Source organism: Dermochelys coriacea, chromosome 1 (assembly GCF_009764565.3).
Source record: "Dermochelys coriacea isolate rDerCor1 chromosome 1, rDerCor1.pri.v4, whole genome shotgun sequence".
NCBI lineage: Eukaryota > Metazoa > Chordata > Testudines > Dermochelyidae > Dermochelys > Dermochelys coriacea.
Genome location: NC_050068.2, coordinates 222215905 through 222236725, shown reverse-complemented (window position 1 = coordinate 222236725; position 20821 = coordinate 222215905). Strand labels below are relative to the sequence as shown.

Sequence of the window (20821 nt, the reverse complement as noted above, 5' to 3'; positions counted from 1 at the left end):
GCACAGACAGTGTCCTGAGAGGCACAGCCCAGAGTGTAAGGGGATGGAGCTGGCCCGTGACTGTTTTGAGGAGGGAGAAGGCAGGGGACGGAGGGAGGCTGTGTACTTTGGAAGGAAAGGCTTGAGCAGGAGGCAGGGCCAGGGAAAGCTGCTGGCAATGTCTCCCTTGGCAGAGAGAGCTACTCAGGGGACAACCTCTAAGTTGAGGTACCTGGCTAGGGGCCAGCGTCCAGGCAAGAAAGAGAGCAGCAGAGAGACAGGGGAAAGCTCGTGAAAGTCCCCGGGACAGGAGCAGAGGAGAGGCTGGGGAAGAATGCACAGGGACACAGGTGCTGGAACTAGGGGTGCAGCAGCACCCCCTGCCTGGAAGTGCTTTCCATCCCATACAGGGTTTGCAGTTTGATTCAATGGCTCTCAGCACCCCCACTATACAAATTGTCCCAGCCCCCGCACAGAGAGGCATTGGTCAGACGCGATTGCCCACCCCTTCTCCCCAGTGTATTTTAGGTATAGTGCAGGCGATTTTCCTCAACGGCCCACAAACAAAAGGTTTCAGAGTAGCAGCCGTGTTAGTCTGTATTCGCAAAAAGAAAAGGAGTACTTGTGGCACCTTAGAGACTAACAAATTTATTAGAGCATAAGCTAATGCATCCGATGAAGTGAGCTCTAGCTCATGAAAGCTTATGCGCCAATAAATTTGTTAGTCTCTAAGGTGTCACAAGTCCTCCTTTTCTTTTTACGAATACAGACTAACACGGCTGCTACTCTGAAACCTATCTGAAGACTCAAAAAGAAAAGGAGGACTTGTGGCACCTTAGAGACTAACAAATTTATTAGAGCATAAGCTTTCGTGAGCTACAGCTCACTGCATCGGATGCATTTCCGATCAACAAAAGGTTGATGCCCTCTCCGGGATCAAACCAACCCCGTGCAAATATGATCCCCCCCCCCCCCCAGCCCTTTAAAATCTCGAGTGCAAAAAATCCAGCCTGCGCGCGCGCTGGTTTGGGGAGCCCCGGGGCTGGCAGTCGCCGCCGGCCTCTCGCCTGGCGATGGAAGAGTTACAACCATAGAGCGCCGCCGCTCGCCCCGCGCCGGCTGAAGAAGCAGGAAGCGTTGACAGGCAGGGGGCCAGGGCGGGGGAGGTTGGCGGACTTCAGAAAGAAGGGACTTCCTATTCCCGGCAGCCCCATGACCCTGGAGCCTGGTGTCGGAGCCTGGGGGCGCGGGGGGAGCAGCTAGTGTCCAAAGGGCCTGAATCCCAGCTTCCAATGATCCCTCCCCCCGCCCCTGCCAGAGAGCAGAAGGGAATCAAATACACCTCTTTGCTGCCAGTGGGAGAGGTGAGTCAGGGATGGGGGAGCGGGTGGACATGCAGCTCCAGGGGACGCGGCGGGGAGGCAAGAAATTTGCTGCCCCCGGGGAGGCCGGGCTGCAGCAGAAAGGGGCTGGCCAGGCTGGGCTGTGCCTGGGAAAGGAAAGGAAAAAAATCCAGGGCCCGGGGCTCTGTGCGGCTACAACCCGGCAGGGTCCCCCCCCTTCCACTTTCACAAAGGGTGGGGCTAAATAGCGGCATGGGGGTTGCCTGAGCGTAGGGCGACCAGACAGCAAATGTGAGAAATCGGGACGGGCGGGGGGGGGGAGAATAGGTGCCTATATAAAAACAAGACTCCAAAATCGGAACTGTCCCTATAAAATCGGGACATCTGGTCACCCTACCTGAGAGTCCTCTGGGGATTTATTCTTGTAGCCCCAAATGCTGACAGCTAACTGTCTGTGGGAGGGAAGCAATTGGGGAGGCAGGGGAGAGGACTAAATGCTGGTTTGTTGCATGTCCCTCTAGTAGGTATCCTTCCCTGCAGGTCGCTGCTAAACTCAGTTGTTTCACATTGGCCTAGGAACGCTGATGTGCGGATCCCAAGCTTCAGCCCTCCCTGCTTTTTCTGTGTCTCTTCCGCCTCTTTTTCTTTCTGCTCTGTGCCCTCAGCAGAGCTTGCTCCCGTTTTTTATTGCCTCTGTCTCATCTCTCTACCCTCACCTCCCTCATCTTTGTCTTCACTATTCTACGTCTTCTCTTCCTTTTCCCTTTCTCACTTCCCTCGTCTTGAAGTCTTTATGGGGACAGGCTCAGTGCTTTGTGCAAGTGAAAGGGTGTCAAGGGGCACTAAACACATCCCATGATAGCAGTGAGTGGTGAATTGGGATTTATGAACAGGGGGAAGTGTGGGAGCCAGTGTACAGTTTCCATAAAGGGAATTCTTTCCCATTCTTCTCAGAGGAGGAGATAAGAGATGTCAGGGATGGCTGCTTCCAGTGTAGCTGCCTAATCACATTGTTTGCAGTCAAGGTGTCTGCTTCACGAGCCTGGATTCTGTGGGACTGATTCTTCTCTCACTTACGCCAGTGTAAATCCAGGGCAACTCAGATTAAATCACTGGAATGACACTGGTGTAAATTAGAACAGAATCAGACTTGCCCTCTTTCTCTGAGGGTCTGGGCTACTGGAGGAAATACGTGGGGAGTGGAAGAGAGATAGCACAGGACAGTCACAGATGCAGATCAGGACTGAGGTGTGTTGCCAGAGCTCTGAGTCCATAGGAATAGCAAGGGGATGCATAGGTCAGAAATGAAATGCTTTGGCAGAACAGTGAAGAAAGGGAGAGCCCAGGACTGGAACAGCCGGGGGTGCTGTATGTCTGGATTCTCATTCTGTTCCAGCAGGTGATGGGAACATGAATGAAAATGAGGAGGAGGATCCTCAGCAGGAAGGTCCCAAGCCAGTGGAAGCCCCTGGGACATTATCAGACTTTTTCATAAGGGAAGCTTTTCCGAGTTCTGATCAGGATAAAACCTGTGAGAGGCAGGAGATACATTCTCCGGAGGAGAGACAGGAAAAACCTACTCGTTGTGAAAGAGGCTTCAGGAAACGCAAAGACACCATTGTTCACCAGAAAACTCTCCTGGGCGAGAAGCCTTACATCTGTATTGAATGTGGGCAGAGCTTCAACCGGAGCTCAGACCTTATCCGCCATCAGCGGATCCACACAGGCGAGAAACCCTATGTGTGCACCGAGTGCGGGAAAAGCTTCAGCCGGCGCTCGCACCTTATCCAGCACCAGAGAATCCACACGGGGGAGAGACCCTACCAGTGCAAAGACTGTGGGAAGAGCTTCAGCCAGAGCACGCACCTTGTGCAGCACCAAAGGAACCACACCGGAGAGAGGCCCTATGTGTGTGCAAAATGTGGGAGGAACTTCTACCAGAACTCGGGGCTCATCAGACATGCCAACTTCCACACGGGTGAGAAGCCCTACAAATGCCCCGAGTGTGGGAAATGCTTCAGTGACAGCTCCAATCTCATCGCGCACCAGCGACTGCACACAGGCGAGAAGCCCTACAAGTGCACGGACTGTGACAAATGCTTCAGTGAGAGCTCCAAGCTGATCATTCACCGCCGGACCCACACGGGAGAGAAGCCCTACATGTGTCCTGAGTGCGGGAAGAGCTTCAGCCAGAGATCCCACCTTGTCCAGCACCGCAGGACGCACACAGGAGAGAAACCCTACAAGTGTTCCGAGTGTGGGACAAGCTTCAGCGACAACTCCACCCTGATCCGGCACCGCAGGACCCACACTGGAGAGAAGCCCTTCAAATGTGCTCAGTGTGGGAAGAGCTTCAGCCGCAACTCATACCTAGTGTCACATCAGAGAGTGCACGTGTGGTAGGAAGCAGCAGTGGCACGGTCCCTGGGCAAGCATGGTGCCATGCAGGCACATGAAACGTCTGCAGCAATTGGGAGCGTGGGGGACTGGATCAAAGGGGAGAGTGGAACACATTCCTGGGATGGCAGGCAAGGTTTGGGGTCATGGAGTGAGAGCCAAGGAACTGCGTGCTGGGACATTGATCAGTCTGGAATCTTAGACCTGGCAGGTGATGAAATGACAGGGTCAATTTTCCTGTTTGTTTTGGTGTTTGTTCCTTTTTAAATTATTTTATTTTGAAGTGAAGGTAAAAATGCCAAGCAGTAATTTGGCTCTGGGTCACACCTGCAGCTTAGAAGATTGTGGCACACAGCTTGCACCCTGCTGGTAATGCCTCAGTTTTGCAGAATTTATGTTCTCCTCTCTGTACTTATATTAAGTTTTTAGCCCTTACAGTTGTGAAGAATGACTTCAGAATGTGACCCAACATAGTGCTTATAAACGCCTGCATCTGCAGGCAAATAGGTGGGAAACCACTCCAAGAGATGCCCTGCTCCTCTGTTAGGGTGCTAACACTGAAGATTCACCACGAAACATTTAAATTGTAATATATTTGGCTGTTTTACTGCTAGTTATTTTAGCAAAAATATCAAGCTGATGTGTTTATCCAGCGTGGCAGGATATCCTAGAAATTAGGACTAGAGAAGACGTATTAGTTCTGTGATGTGCTTATTATTTCTCTAATTGGCTCCATGGCTTCACAATATCTCCAGAAGGGTGGAGTGCTGGTGAGAGCAAATGGAGGGTCTGGGGGGCAGGAGACTAAAGAACTCCTGTGTGCGCTTAAGCTACTGAGCAGATCCAGGCGTTTGAGAAGTTGCTGGCCAAGAAAGCTTGTGAAAGGCTCATTCTGTAGCTAGGTCTGCGAAACTCACCACTCTCTAAGGGATCAGAACTCTCTGGGAGCCTGAAACCACTTCTGGACTCTCAACAGCTGACAAAATTATTATTTTATGTATTTTGAAATATTAAACTTTGAGGGGAGCAGGGAACTTGCTTGCAACTCCTGGAGAAATAGGGACCTTTGTTTCCCGCTGCTTAAGGAAGTGGCGGAACTTTGTGGAGTGGATGCCTTTCTTTGAAGCTGCAGGGGATCTGAGGCTTTTACTTGCAACTGCAAGTATTTTCCATGGACAACTTCAGACCAATGGGTTTTTGGTTTTGACTTCCCAACAAATGCTCCAGAAATCTGACAGAGAGTCAGCCAGCTGCTGGATAGATCCAGCAAGTTCAGGATTCATTTGCTCGACGTACTTTCAAAGGGCATATATGCTTTTCAATTTGCAGACTCAAAGATTAAGCCAAAGTTCAGCTAAAGTTGACTGACTTAATGGTCCGATCTTTTCGCATCCAAATTTTATGAAGGAAACATACTGAACTTTGGTAAATGCCTGCTGCATGGCCAATGTGACAGCACTCCAGAATTCAGTGATCGGAGCTGCTGTTTGGGGTAGTTCCTTTGGAATCATTTACATTTGTGAATGGAACTTTTCTGTTATGTATCTGAATAAATCAAAACACTGCAGCCAATTAATGGACTCAAGCCAGCAACTCCTAATGCTTGAGACCAACTCAAAGGAAAACCCTAGGATCGAGAATTTGGTCTCAGAGAAGCAATGGCACTTTCCTCACTGAAAACTCCTTCCCCTACAGTCCTCCGAGCATATGTTGTCCTTCTATGTGCTTTGTAAGGTACTGTGTACATTTCACGGTGCTCTATAAATTAAAAATAACTGTGTACATTTATTTCTGATTAAAATCTTTATGTAAACTTATTTAAAATTGTATGCAGATTCGGTGTGGTCTTAGGGCTCATTGCCAGAGCTGCTAAGGTTGTTCACCACTCTTATGAAGACACTGTAATCAGTGTCTTTGGAATTTCCTTTGTGCCCCATACTGGATTTATTTCCCCTGTTCATTGCTACGCAGCTGAAATCATTAGCTTCACCACATCCTATCCTTCCCATAGTGTTCTAGCTGTCGAAGGGCGATGTGGGCACTGCCCTTTCTTTGCTTATGTAGTGGTTACAGTATATGTTCCTCTTCCAGCAGGACTTAAATCTCTACCGGGGGCACAGAGCCTCACAAGCAGAATGCAGGAGAGAGAGAGGTATGTATAAATCTAAGAAGTCGCTGAGAGCTGGAAAGCCTGCTCCCAAACTGCTGGATATATGGTCTCTTGCAGACGGGGTGCAGCCTGTCTCCTCCCTACTAGTTTCTCTACAATTTGTTTCCTCTCTCTTAATCATATTAACTGTTATTGGAAAAGTCTTGGTAAATGGTAAATTTTCTCTTTTAAACAGAAATTCCATGGAGACTGTCCAATGTTCTGGCCACACCCCATCCCAGCTATTGGTTCCCATCAGGTGCCCAGGTCCTTTTGTCAGTTTATTTGTGCTTTTTAGAATACTCTAGCTTCCTATTGTGCTACCCGTGCTTAGAAACCACAGTGATACTAAGGCACCTTAGAAGCACCTAAAACAGATTGATTAATGGATTAATAATGTCTCTGAAATAAAATCTCTCTTTCCAATACTCTCTGCTTTCCCTTCTCTCCACCCCCACCGAGTGAGATCTTGAACTCCACAATTTCATGGCCCCAGTAGGGACCAGATTTGGAAATGAGGGTGTGTGACCTCTTCACAGTGAGATGGATTTTGTCTGGCACAGCTGCCATGTAACCCCTATAAAAACCAGGAAATGAGGGAATTCTTATGATTTGTCTTCAGTTTCATCTCATCTGTGTGAATTTAAGATAAAAGCCCAGAGCATGAAACAACCTATTCACTCCCTTACAGGAGGGGCCGAGTGGTGTAATCTCATTCTAGAATAATCCACTGTGAGATGAATATGGCTACAACAGAGCTGAGGTCTGGATAGGAGGGGTTATTCCCACAGTCCCAGCAGCTGGGTGGTTTGTGATCTGTTCTGTAATTCCTCCTTAGAATAGCAAATGTGACAGAGTGTGCTACAGCGAAGGCTGAAATGCAATTTCCATTATAACCCCATCTCTCGTAACTCATAATTTTGGTAAATTCCTTTTGGATTGAAATTTTCTATGCTTGGTCTCAGAACCATCAATGAAGTGTGTGCATACAAAAAAACCCAACCCACCCCAGTGGACCACACTGAGCCAGATTAATAGCTTCCCCTTTGCACCAACGAGGCTAGCCCAAAGGGGGCCATAAAACAGCCATAAGCCACACCCAGTGAATATGCCCAGTGCATGTGGGCTCTGTGCCACCTCTGCAGAAGTCCTTCTCCCTCCAGAGTAAGGGTCATCCAGGATGTGGCAGGGGCATATAAGAGGTAGAATGGAGGCGAGATGGATAACATCGACGGCAAAGGGGGATGTAGCCACGGCAAACTGGCTTTTTCCCTGCTGTCACAAACCCTATAGCGGCTTTTAAAAAAAACAAAACACTGAAACAAGACATTGCATCTGGGGAGAGGATGAGGAACAAACCCATGACATGTATTAGTCACATTGCTTAATGCACTGCTGGAAGGTGCTCAGATAACACAATGACAAGTGTGGCATAACAACCTGAATAGACTAGAAGTGCAAATTGGAGCTGCTCTAGCTTACACTGTGGGGCCTTTTTAAATTGTAGGGACCTAAAAGTACAGAGGGATTAAGTAATTTGCCTAAAGTCATACAGTCTGGACTCTCAGGATCAGACCTAGCCCATGACTAGATCACAGTGCTAGTGCACCCCCATTGGCCAATGCAGGCAGTCAGTTACAGCAGCTCAAACTGGCCTCGGGGATCAAGAGCACGTAGAAGGGATTCACAGCCACCTTTGCCCTACACGGTTGGGTCCTGTGCGAAGCACAGCTCAGCTGAACCTGAAGGTTGGGGCCACAGTGAAGGTAGGGACTTGTGGATCAGGCATAGGCAGATTACTGTTTTGTAGTCCTTGGTGTGCTCTGGCTTGCCATGTAACCTCTCTCTGCAAAATGGGGGTAACATGATTTACTTATCTCATAAGAGGTGTTATGAGGCCTAATTTAATAATGCACCAGATCCTCTGGTTGGAGAGACTACCTGCAAGCAAGGGGGTTTCCCAGGGGGTTGTAGAGCTGATGTAAGCCTTTCCCTGACAGCTCCTGCATAGAGGTGGGTGGGCTGGAGGGCATAGCCTCAGGGAAGAGGATGTGGCCACAGTGCTGCTGTATTCCAGATTTTGGCTGCTGTATTAGTTCCTGAAAGGCTGGTGCAGTACAGCACTGCATAAATTAGAGACGCCCTGAGGCTACTCTACCTTACCCTGGGAGCCATGCAGGCACCTGGAAGAAATGAGAATAGAAGGAGATACAAAAGTAACTGAAAACAGATTTATAACTCCACCCCTGGTTAGGGTTGCCAGTTTTGGTTGGATGTATTCCTGAAGATATCATATGACAATCTTTAATTAAAGATTAATCTTTAATTCCTGGAGGGTTGGCAACTCTGACCCCATCCATTTCTGCATCAAGTGTATCTCGACTGAAATGGAGAGTTGAGCCATGTACACTATACAAGTGTAGACCATTATTACAGCAAGGCAGTAGCAGAGGTAGGAATAGAATTCAGTTTGGGGCTTCCAGCTCTACATCCACTCCTCTGCCAATATTACACTGCAATTGGCATAATGAAATCTTGGTAATGTTTGCTTGGCTTTTAGGGCTTGATTTGCAATGATGGATATCTTAATACTGTATGAAGATGATTTGTGTGCACAAACAACATAAATCCATTATGAGCTATATGAACAAGGGTCACGAGTGGGGAAAAAGACAGGAAAAGCCCTGAATTCCTTTCCCGTAAGAGAGTAGAGATGCCCTATAGCCCTCAATTCTCCAGGGAGTGGAGGAGGAGGAGATGTCCCCGGAAGACATTAGAGAGCTTTGTCTTCCCCAAAGATAACTGCAAGTAGAGGGAACCTGTGGAGGAAGGGGGGTTGGTCGGGATGGAAGATTGCAGGTATTTGTGAAGGGGATCTCTGTACAGTCAAATAATCAGTCAAACTTCTGACTGCATTTTTTGATGGCCCAGACTTCTTGAGGGTTTAATAATTAAGATGTTTCTATTAAAAGGATAAGCTGAAATCAGCAGGAATGACCATACTACCTTCTGTTCCGGGCCACCCAATATCTGGATAATTGTCCCCAGGAATTATTATGTTAGTAGTATTATCATAGCACCTAGGAGCCCTGCTCCTAGAGCAGGACCTCATCATGCCAGGTGCTGTACAAACACAGAACAAAAAGTTAATCCTCACCGACACTAAACTAAAGTGCATACAATCTAAGTATAAAAACAAGAGACAAATACAGATAGACTGACGGGAGCACACGGAGACAATAGTGGTGGGCATGACAGGCAGTGGTCTCCGCACGCTAGCGGCCTAACCCTTGTCACAGCCAAGGAGAGTTTGAAGGAGGCTAATGAGATCATTTTGCAGATGTTTGTGGGGAGTTTCTCCTACATGTGAGGGGCAGCATGGGAAAAAGCACATAGGGGCTTGTTTGATAATTTAACAAGTGGGTGATGGAGGCTGGCACCATAGGCTGATGGGAGGCGGGAGTCTACCACACTGACCAACATTTTCAAATTAACTTCAGCAAGCATCTTGCCCACTCCCCACGACTGCTCCCCTCCAGCCCCACTAACATCTACTGCCATCCCCTAGTCCCCTCACTACTACTCGCATTCAATCTCCCCACCTAGTGCCTCATAGTCCGTAGAACACACAGCAAGGTGAGCAGTCTCACACCCCTCCTACACACTCCCCCAATGTGGTGCTGTAGGCAGCGTTCAGGGAGGCAGGGCCACAATTACATCCAAGAAATCAGAGACGACATCCACGCTCAGCAGAGCATTTGCAGCAGAACAGTACTGTGAGGGCCCTCCTGCACTGAGCCCTGGAAGAGGAGCGGGCACAAGCCCCTCTGTAATTCCCCCCCCTCTTGCTGGAGAGAATGGGGGATGAACACCCCTGCCTGATCCCTAAACCCCACCAACTACACTGAGTTCTGGGGTGAGTAGGGCTGTTCCCCCCCACCTGAACCTTCATCTACCCCATTTCTGCTGCAGCCAAGACCTGGGGGAGAATGGGGCATGACCCCTCCTTAACACACAAACCAATGTACACATCTGTAACAGATAACACATCTGCCTCCACTTTGTGCCACCACCACTGCAGCCCCACACCTCACATCTATCCCACTGCTCTGCCATTGGCCATTAAGCCTGGCTGACCCCACCCCTCACAAATTCCCAGTGGCAGTCACTGACCAGAGGGCACCTATATTACCCAGAATCTTGTGCACCAGTCATCAGTCTCTCTCACTGACTCAGAGAGAGAAACGGATGCACATGGTTCTGGGTAACACTGTTTTTATAAGGGAGAGAACATTAAATTGGGAGTCAGGAGTTTTTTGGTTGCAAATGGGAATCTCCCTGACATACCAGGAACCTTGGTCAGCCTGGAGTCGTCTTCAATAGTATATGAGTAATAGGTAGTGAGGGGACTGGGCCATGAATGGCCTTGAAAATGAAGACATGCAGCTTATGTTTGACACAATAGAGAAGAGGGAACCAGTGGAGGGATTCAAAGAGGGGTACATCAAAGCAATGGATGAAAAATGATCTTTGCAGCAGCATTCTGTATGGATATTCAGGGAGCAAATTTGCATGGGTCAAAGGCCAGAGACAAGGATGTTACACGTATTAATAGTAGTAATATTAATTATGTCCCTGGAAGGGAGTAGAGAACCAGATCAGTGAGGTTGCTAGAATGTTTATGGAAGAGGGGTTGGAGCTAATGAAAACCACAAGGGTAATTTTGAGCTGCATTCTGAAGTCACTAGGGAAGATGGGAGGTGCTTGGGGAAGGGGGTGATGGGGAGAGGCAGTTTAACACCAAGATTGTTTGCAAACATGTTTGGTTTCCAGACAGTTGTTTCTGAAGATCATAAAATAAAACCTTGATGCAGCTCCAGTTTTTAAAAAGGTAGCACAAGGAAGTGTTCAAGGAGCAGTTGTGTGAAGCATGACACAGGTGAAGGGGAATGTGAAGGAAAGAAGAGAACGTTTGCCTCACATCTGGAAAGTTAAGGGTTAAAAACCACACCGCTTCTAAATCCTCAATGTCCTAGAGAGGAGCATAGGTATGGTAAAATGTGAATTTCCTGATCCCAGCTTTCTATCCCCCATACCTATGTAGAAACCTGGCACCAGATCAAGAATGGGCAGTGATGGCAAAAGGGATGAAGCCCCAGCCCCAGTGGAAAGGCCTGTTCTGGGCTCTGAGGTTATGTCTACACTGCAATTAGACACCCACCACTAACACGTGTCAGCAGCGCCGGCCCCGCGCTCAGAAGGGGCCCCTAACATCGGCTTCTCCTCCCCCCGCAGCGCTGCGAGAGGCCCCGAGGGAGAGCAGGGAGCAGCGCCCTGCTGACCTCGGCCCCAGAGGACACTTATCCGCCCCCCGCGGGATGTACTGTACACGGCACCCGGGCCCCGCCCGCAGACAGGCAACGAGGCTCCGACTCTCAGCCTCGGCCGCCGGCGAGCCAGCCCGGAGCCCAAGGGACGCCGGGAGCTGTAGTTCCTTGGCCAGCTCCCTGCCCGGAGAGTCGCCCCTGGAGCAGGGAAGGAACTACATTTCCCAGCATTCCCTTGGCCGCCATCAACAGGCAAGGGAGGGGGAGGGAGTAGGGAAGCTGCCCGGGCTGGTGGGAGCCGAGGCACCGGCTTGCTGTGAACGGGGAGCTGGCTGCGAGAAGAGGGCGACACTGTGAATGGGGAACATGCATGCACAAGGAGTAGAAGACTTCCCCAGACTGGATTAGGAGTGCTGGTGGCCTCGGCTGGCAGCCCCCAAAGAAGGAATTGGGTGGAATGAATGGACGATGCGCCGCTATCTGAAGCCTCGCAAGGGAGGTATGTGGACCCCACCAGGAGAAGTTAAAATGATAAGAGTGAGAGAGAGAGAGAGAGCGCGCGCTCTACTAGAAGAAGACTGGGCAGCTTTAGGTACAGTACCAGGCACGCAGGAGGTTGAGCCATAGATAAAGCTGGAGAGGAAAAGCCAGTTTCTGCTTCTAATATTCAGAAAGGGAATCTTGTACCTCCTTTCCAGATTTGAACACCCTCAAAGTTCAATTTGGGCCACTCTCTATTATTTCATTTCTTCCAAATCAAAATACTGAGCCACTAATTTGCTGTAGACAAAGCAGGATAAAATTGAGCAAAAAATCCTGGCATCTTCCCACTGCTAACTAGGGCCGGAATTGCCATTTCTTTTTAGTTTTTGTTTAAAAAGAAGGTGACAGTAATATTGCATTGGCAAGTTCCCCATAGAAACCAGGAGTGGAACAGAAGAACAGCAAAGGCATCTCACTTTTACCTCATTATGTGGGACAGTCTTACAATATGGATCCAGATATCCTCTAGTCACACAAACTGAAAATTGTTCCACTTTACTGCAGTTCTGTAACTATGCAGGAACCAGTCCTACAGTCTGTGCACATCCAGAATTCCTACTGAATTCAGAAGTGCCTTGCTTTGTAACCATACCACCTGATATTTTCAAACCTTGTAAGCTAAGCAGGTTTACATTTAGTAATTGGGTGGGAGGCCTCTCAGAAAAAGTTAAATGCTGCAGGAGGTGCTGATTGTTCACTAGGTAAAGTAAGTCCCTCCTGTTTACACTAGTAAACCAGTACAGCGTAGTTTTAGATTGCACTGTACTCCTAGAGTCTAGGATTAGTTCCTTTGCTTCTGTACACAGCCCCTTACAGACAATGAAAAGACTCCCACTGACTTCAACCTGCTTTGGGTGGAACTGGTTATACATGGGGTAACTCCACTGTCTTCAGAGGGTCCCGGTCCCACAGCAGAGGGTGGTGGTGTGAGCTTGTTGCAGGAGCTGCTGCTTAGGAAGGGGGAATCTCCTGGCGCCCCTGCCTCAGAAATCATCCAGGCTGCACCTTCTTCACTACTATGTGTTGGCTGTTGGGTGCATAGGAATTGGGGGCCCCTGTAGGTGATGGGAATCTCAGGTACTTAAAGCCTTGGCCTGGAGTAGGGAAGTACCTAACTGCAGAGTCTACAGCTGCCCAATCCAGCGCTGAGGATTGAGAGGCCCTAGTACTGCCGTTGCAAGGTTCAAGCATGCTCAGTCTTGGAATTGCCACCTCTCCCACAGCTAGTAGATGCGCCTGTCTAAGGCTGGCCTCTGACAATTGACCCTACGGCTGTAGCAAGAGAAGCTACAGGTGGCTGTGTCTACTAGGGGCCATTAAGCTAGAAGCAGATGAAGAAACTGGCATTAACCTCCAGGATCAGAGGTCACCAGTAGGAAAGGAATGTCAAGAGGAGCAGGGAAAGTGGAAGCAAGTCAGGATTGCAGGGGGAGAATAGGACCAGCTGTCTGGAGAGCATATCCAAGGTAGAAGGGAAAGAAGCATGAGGAGAGATGGTGGTGACTAGGTAATGGAATGGCATGTAGATGGGAGCAGAGGGAAAAAGAAGGCTGGTGACTTTAGGTTCCCAGGGTTAAGTGCTCACTGAGCCAGGGTTGGAGAAATGATGTTTGCAAGTGGCTTGCTCAAAATGGCTGGATGGGTGCTGGGGGAGGATCAGGTATCTGCTGGCTATGGAACTTTATGTGGTCTTAGTCTCAGATCAATACAGTGGCTGGTGAAATAGCATGGTACTGAAGACATAGCTGTAGAATGCCTGAAGGAGATAAATCTGTGGGGAGTTTCCCTGATCGTTATGAAAGTTCTGCTGACTGGACACTGGTAAACCTACATAGAGACAGCTCAATGAGAAAAGCTGGGGGCTGCGGAAGCTGTGTATGGCAATACACATAGTTAAGCAGAGGTGTCTGCTCAAAATGAAAAATGTCTCAGATTCAGTACCAGGTATACTATTGTGCTACCACACCAGGCCCACACTCGGAAGGGGCCCATAGTGACTACATAGGGGCCCACAAATGTTTGGTGCTGGGTGCACAAAAAGTTGATCTGACCCTGCATGTCAGCTGACAGGGGCTTGGACTACATGACTGTTTAATTGCAGTGTAGATGTTCAGGCTCAGGCTGGAACCTGGGCTCAGATTCCTGTGGGGGGAAGAAACTAGCTGGTCTGAGAGCCAGGCTCTAGCCTGAGCATCTACAAACACAATTAAACTGCCCCATAGCTTCAGCCCCCACAAGCCTGAGTCAGCTGACATGGACCAGCCCACAGCCGTTTGATTGCAGTTAGACATACCCTAAGGTTTCTGTACCCAGCTCTGACCAACACCATCTCTTCTCAGGTTTTGGTAACATACTAATAAAGTGTTTCAGTTATCTGTGTGTTCCTGCCTGGAGCACACAGCACACAAGGGATGAATCCCAATCTCCAGTGATACTCTCCTAATTCTCCCAACAGGGTAGATGTGGGATAGATTTCATTTAGTATCAGCCAGCCCAGAACAGGGATAGAAGAATCTGTGAAAAGGGGTAGCAGATTGATCAAACACTCACACTCCACGCAAAGGAGTGGTGTCAAGTCCTTTGCGGGGGGGGGGGGGGGGGAAGAAAGGAGGAAATGACATGTTTGTAATTCATCTCACCAAGCATAAACTGTGGATGGAAAAGAAAAGGTGGAGGAAACCTAGGAACAGCACATGAGTGAAAGGGAAGTGGAATCTTTACAGCTGCAGTCCAACAGGACCCCCTACAAAACAGCTACCAGAAATGCAGCCTGTGGGAATACAAGCGAGTCTTGTATAAAATGTCAGTGGTAGCGACACAACGCCACTGGTGGGGGACAGAGTATTCTCTCCCCTCCCCACAATAGCTAACAAGGAGAGGTAGGAAGGAGATTCCCTCTGAATACTTAAGACATGCATCTCCTTCCTTTAGCTTGAAATCATTAGATTAGTTTTCATGGGATAGCATTCTTTCTGACCAGACATCTGCCTACTTACTACAGTGACAGGCGCTGTCTATCTGAAAATAGAAAATCCCAACAATCTCTCCCTTTCTTCCCCAGTGGTAGGAGAAATAGCTTGATGAGTTTAGAGCAGGGGGGTCTCAGACTCCCCCCCCCCCACACACACACACACACACACACACACAGGTGACCCCTTTCACATTGCAAGCCTCTGAGTGACTCCCATAAATTAAACACCCTTTTAAATATATCTATTAACACCATTCTAAATGCTGGAGGCAAGTGGGGGTTGGGGTTGAGATTGACAGCTCACAACCCCCCCCCCAATGACTTTACAACCCCCTGACCCCCAGTTTGAGAACCCCTGGTTTAGAGTATGTTTGTTGTGGGTGCACACTGCTGTGAAAAGTTAGGGTAAGCTAGTTCAGAGGTGCGTTTTGCATTCAATTCTGAATGCAGGGAGGTCCACTGTGATTCTGCTCTCTTGGGGGGGGGGGGTGAGGGCTATAGTGTCACTGTGGCCAAAGTTCTGTCCACTACCCCTCTTAATAGTTGAGAGCTGCTTAGCTTCCATGGGTGGTCTTATCACAAAGACATGACCTCCCAGGTAGCACAGGCAGCCTTGGACTGCCAGGCCAGAGCCTATATTCAAGGGGGAGCTAGCACAGGGCACTGATGTGTTGCTAATTTTTGTTTCAGGTCAGACTTGTGGGTTACCATTATCCCTCTTTGGTCACTCATTTCTGACCTTTGATCCCACAGAATGAACTTGCTTGAGGAGGAATAATATGGGGTACCCAGCACCCAGGTACTACACCATCAAACTTTTACATGAAGGGAGCCACAGCAGTAGCTCTGTTGTGGTAGTTGGAGAAGGAGCTGGAGGGTAGGGAAGAAGTGCATATTTCCTGGTCCTTCACTTATTTCCACCCCCATATTTACTTGTTATATGGAGATTCTCCCCCATTTACCCCAGGGGACCTTGCCCATCCACTCTCCCCTTTTGTCCCACTCCTGCACTTTCTACCCTAGCTTCCCCCCCCTCCCCCCACACACACACACACTTTTCAACCCCCAACAAAAACAGAAGCCACCACATGGGCATTTACCAATTAACTTGTTCTCTTGCTGGGGGTTGCAGGGTAGTGGTTTCAATCTAGCCCCTGTCCATAGCGACTGAAAGCCATTACCCAGCTGGCCAGTTGCTTGGTTGCCCTTGAGAGAAGTGGGTGGTTTCAGGCCAGATCCAAATGGATGGGCGACCTCACCACAAACCCCATTACTGCTGGCCCCTTTGTGGCAGCTTCACTGGAGAAGGTAAGGATGAGTGGGCTATACAGGCTGAACCAGCTTCTCAGTCCTGAAGGTGGTCCCTGTAGGGCACATACTGTGCCATTCTCCACCAACATGCCCCCCTGCTGCCATGATTCCCCCCCCCCCCCCCCTTCAGATCCCTAGGCCAATCAGGGCCTGGTTCCTGTTACACTTCTGTGCCACATATGGACTGGCTACAGAGGTTGCTTATAGACACCAGGTGTGTTCATGATAAGACCCTTTAATGCTCTGCCAATTAAGGCTCAGGTTAATTTAGAATGTTTTCTATACAGTGTCACCTAGTGGTGGAACAGTATAATACCATTTAACATTCCATTAGTCATTTTCACTGCTAGTACTAAATAGGATTTCTTACTTTTTAAATTAATACATTGAAGTTCATCTGAAAGAGGGGGAATAAATGCTTCTGTCTAACTCTTGAGAAAGGGGCAAGTTTTATGGACACACGTTTAGGTGCGACTGGCCTTAGACCAAATGGTGCCCCAGGCAAGGAGCATCTGCAGAACTGATGCCCCCACCCCTTATTTGTTAAACCTTTGAATACCTTATTTTTTTTTAACTGCATTTGTAGCCCATTTCATGACTTTGATTTATCCTTGTCAGATGATAAATTTGCACAGTAGAATTAGTAAAATTCTGTATTTATTCATGCCATATATAAACAAAAAAAAACTTTATGCTTAAGCCACATACAGAGTACTTGAAACATTTTCCCTTTTGTTGCTAACAAAAACAGCACCCTGAGCCTGGTGCCCCCTAGTGGTTGCCTGCGTCATTGGCCCCTAAAAATCCAGTCTTGTATTTAGATACCTAAAGTTACAGATAGGAATTTAGCACCTAGCTACCTATTGATTTCAATGGTGGGCAGAGGGAGGAGAGAATCAGGAGTACAATACCTAACTCTTATATAGCAGGTTTCAGAGTAGCAACGGTGTTAGTCTGTATCCACCAAACAAAAAAACCACACACACACCCAGGAGTACTTGTGGCACCTTGACTAACAATTTTATTAGAGCATAAGCTTGGGCTACAGCCCACTTCATCAGATGCATTGAATGGAACATATAGTAAGGACACACACACACAGTGGAATTTGCCATACAAACGGTAAGAGGCTAATTAAGATGAGCTATTATCAGCAGGAGAAAAAAAAAAGACACTTTAGTGATTAATCAAGATGGCCCATTTAGACAGTTGAGAAGAAAGTGTGAGGATACTTAACATGTAGAAATAGATTCACTATGTGTATAGACTGGGAGTGGCTGGGTCACTATTCAAACCCAGGTTAATGGTATCTAGTTTGTGTATTTAATTCAAGCTCAGCAGTTTCTTGCTGGAGTCTGTTTTTGAAGCTTTTCTGTTACAGGATTGACACCCTTAAGTCTTTTACTGAGTGGCCAGAGAGGTTGAAGTGTTCTCCTACCGGTTTTTGAATGTTGTGATTCCCGATGTCAGATTTGTGTCCATTTAGTCTTTTGTGTAGACACTGTCTGGTTTGGCCAATGTACATGGTAGAGGGGCATTGCTGGCACATCATGGCCTATATCACATTGGTAGATGTGCAGGTGAATGAGCGCCTGATGGCGTGGCTAATGTGACTAGGTCCTATGATGGTGTCTCTTGAATAAGTGTGGACAGAGTTGGCATCAGGCTTTGTTGCAAGGATAGGTTCCTGGGATAGTGTGTGTGTGTGTGTGTGTGTGTGTGGGGGGGGGGGGGGGGGGGGGGGTTTAGGGTACCTACATGCCTCCAGCTTTCATCCAAGAGGCACCACATGATCCATTGTCTACAGCCAAGCTCTAAAAAAAAAAAAATACAACCGCATTGTCTCCAATCCCTCAGAGACAAACACCTACAAGATCTCTCTCAAGCATTCTTACAACTACAATACCCACTGCTGAAGAGAAGAAACAGATTGACAGAGCCAGAAGAGTACCCAGAAGTCACCTACTACAGGACAGGCCCAACAAAGAAAAGAACAGAATGCCACTAGCCATCACCTTCAGCCCCCAACTAAAACCTCTCCAGCGCATCAAAGATTTACAACCTATCCTGAAAAAATGATCCCTCACTCTCACAGATCTTGGGAGACAGACCAGTCCTTGCTTACAGACAGCCCCCACAACCTGAAGCAGATGTGTGGTTGCTGGAGAGTATCTGCTTCAGGTTGTGGGGGCTGTCTGTAAGCAAGGACTGGTCTGTCTCCCAAGATCTGTGAGAGTGAGGGATCATTTTTTCAGGATAGGTTGTAAATCTTTGATGCGCTGGAGAGGTTTTAGTTGGGGGCTGAAGGTGATGGCTAGTGGCATTCTGTTCTTTTCTTTGTTGGGCCTGTCCTGTAGTAGGTGACTTCTGGGTACTCTTCTGGCTCTGTCAATCTGTTTCTTCTCTTCAGCAGTGGGTATTGTAGTTGTAAGAATGCTTGAGAGAGATCTTGTAGGTGTTTGTCTCTGAGGGATTGGAGACAATGCGGTTGTATTTTTTTTTTTAGAGCTTGGCTGTAGACAATGGATCATGTGGTGCCTCTTGGATGAAAGCTGGAGGCATGTAGGTACCCTAAACCCCCCCCCCCCCCCCACACACACACACACACTATCCCAGGAACCTATCCTTGCAACAAAGCCTGATGCCAACTCTGTCCACACTTATTCAAGAGACACCATCATAGGACCTAGTCACATTAGCCACGCCATCAGGGGCTCATTCACCTGCACATCTACCAATGTGATATAGGCCATGATCTGTCAGCCATGCCCCTCTACCATGTACATTGGCCAAACCAGACAGTGTCTACACAAAAGACTAAATGGACACAAATCTGACATCGGGAATCACAACATTCAAAAACCGGTAGGAGAACACTTCAACCTCTCTGGCCACTCAGTAAAAGACTTAAGGGTGTCAATCCTGTAACAGAAAAGCTTCAAAAACAGACTCCAGCAAGAAACTGCTGAGCTTGAATTAAATACACAAACTAGATACCATTAACCTGGGTTTGAATAGAGACTGGGAGTGGCTGGGTCACTACACATAGTGAATCTATTTCTACATGTTAAATATCCTCACACCTTCTTCTCCTCAACTGTCTAAATGGGCCATCTTGATCATCACTACAAAAGTTTTTTCTTCCTGCTGATAATAGCTCATCTTAATTAGCCTCTTACAGTTTGTATGGCAAATTCCACCTTCTCCAATATAAAATTCTTATGTTCCATTCAATGCAGCCGATGAAGTGGGCTGTAGCCCACAAAAGCTTATGCTCTAATAAATTTGTTAGTCTTGAAGGTACCACAAGTACTCCTGTTTTTTTTCTTTATACAGCAATCAGTAAGATGCCAGAGCACTTGACAAAGTAAGTCAGTATCATTATCCCCATTTTAATGATGGGGAAATGGAAGCACAGAGCAATTAAAGTGACTTACCCAAGATCATCCAGTGGGCCAGTAGAAGAATTAGGAGTAGAAATTATTAGAAAGAATTAGGTATATTGTGTGGTGCTTTATCTACTAGGCAACAGTACCTCCCTCCACGCCAAGTTAGGTGCCTAGACACTTTTGACAATCCCACTAGGTGCCTATCTGCATCTTTAATAAAGTACCTAGCTCTTAAATAGCACTCCTCAGTAGATCTCAAAGCTTGCTTTTTTTTTTTTTATAAAAAGAGACTAACAAATTAAAAAAAAAAAGCAGTGTCATTCCCATTTTACAGATAAGGCACAAAGTGGTGGTGGAAGGGACTTGTCTATCGCCATCCAGTGGGTCATACCTTCAAAAGTCTGGCCCTGTGTCTGGCAGATTGGGAGAAGGGAAATCCTTTTGTCTTGCAGATTCTGGGGAGCAGCATACTTCTGTTGCTGGCAGACATGTGGGAAGCGTCTTGGTATTGCAAAGTAGTATTGAATCTGTCGGTTGTAAGCCCTTGAGAAAGAAAGAATAGAATCAGGTCCACATGGGTTAATAGCCTTTGGACCCATGCAAAGAGGTTGTGAAAAGCAGCATTCTAGTTTGGGAGCACTTTAGACAGAATTTAATATATAGGTCTTAGGCCTTGATGCTGCAAGTTACTGCATGCAGATGGACCCTTGTGCTGCACAAAGGCCCACCTACTTCAGTGGGGTCAGCCCATGTGGAGTAACTTAGAGAATCGGGGCCTGACTTTGCCTTGCCTCCTCTTTTGTTTGCCTAGCTATAGGTCTGAATCAGCATATTTCCATCTCAGTTTTAACATTGATATTTCATCCTAGACCAACCCTGTGGAGACAGAAAACTCACGTATGATCTGGTCCTTTTGACTGACAGCAAAGAGAAATTGGTAAATATGGTGTCAGTGGACATCTGCGTTTGAAGACTATGCTTTGAAGGCACACACAAAGAAAATGAAGTTTCACTAGCATGGAAACTAGAAGAGCTGTTGATTGAAATTTCAGGAGAGAAGTGAATCAGAAGAATGAATATGTACTTGGGAAGGACACTCAGGGCCATTGGAAAGAGATCTGGAGAACGGAAAAGAATCCAACACGCAAGGGTGGCAATGAAAGAGGAGACAGGACTACTATGGGACTAGCAATTAAGAAAGAAGCTGAAACGGAAAAGTTTCTACTGTGTGTTTGTCCCTGCCTGCTCTATGGTTTGGAATAAAATAAATGAAACCCCACTTTTATTCTGGAATAGAGCATCCACACATGGAGCTATTCTGGAATCACTCTAGCAGAATAGTTTAATTCCACAACAGCTATTCTAGTCAACATCCTCATGTAGATAAGCCCCTGTTTAGAGAATTATAATAA

General features: G+C 47.6%; 1 protein-coding gene across 8 annotated transcripts; it reads left to right on the top strand.

Annotated features, from left to right (window-relative positions):
• Positions 1–1014: 1014 nt before the first annotated feature.
• On the top strand, positions 1015–20688 carry LOC119842921 (zinc finger protein 239-like). 8 transcript variants are annotated; one of them, XM_038371734.2, is made up of 3 exons: positions 1015–1343; positions 2719–5871; positions 20279–20688. In XM_038371734.2, the coding sequence occupies exon 2, from the start codon at positions 2733–2735 to the stop codon at positions 3723–3725; it is 993 nt and encodes a 330-aa protein (XP_038227662.1). In that variant the 5' UTR covers positions 1015–1343; positions 2719–2732; the 3' UTR covers positions 3726–5871; positions 20279–20688. The 8 variants fall into 8 exon arrangements, 2 of the variants coding, with proteins under 2 accessions (XP_038227662.1, XP_038227663.1); XR_006281501.1 differs by having other exon boundaries at positions 1072–1343; positions 5814–5871; XR_006281498.1 differs by having other exon boundaries at positions 1072–1343; positions 5811–5871.
• The last annotated feature ends 133 nt before the right edge of the window (positions 20689–20821 follow it).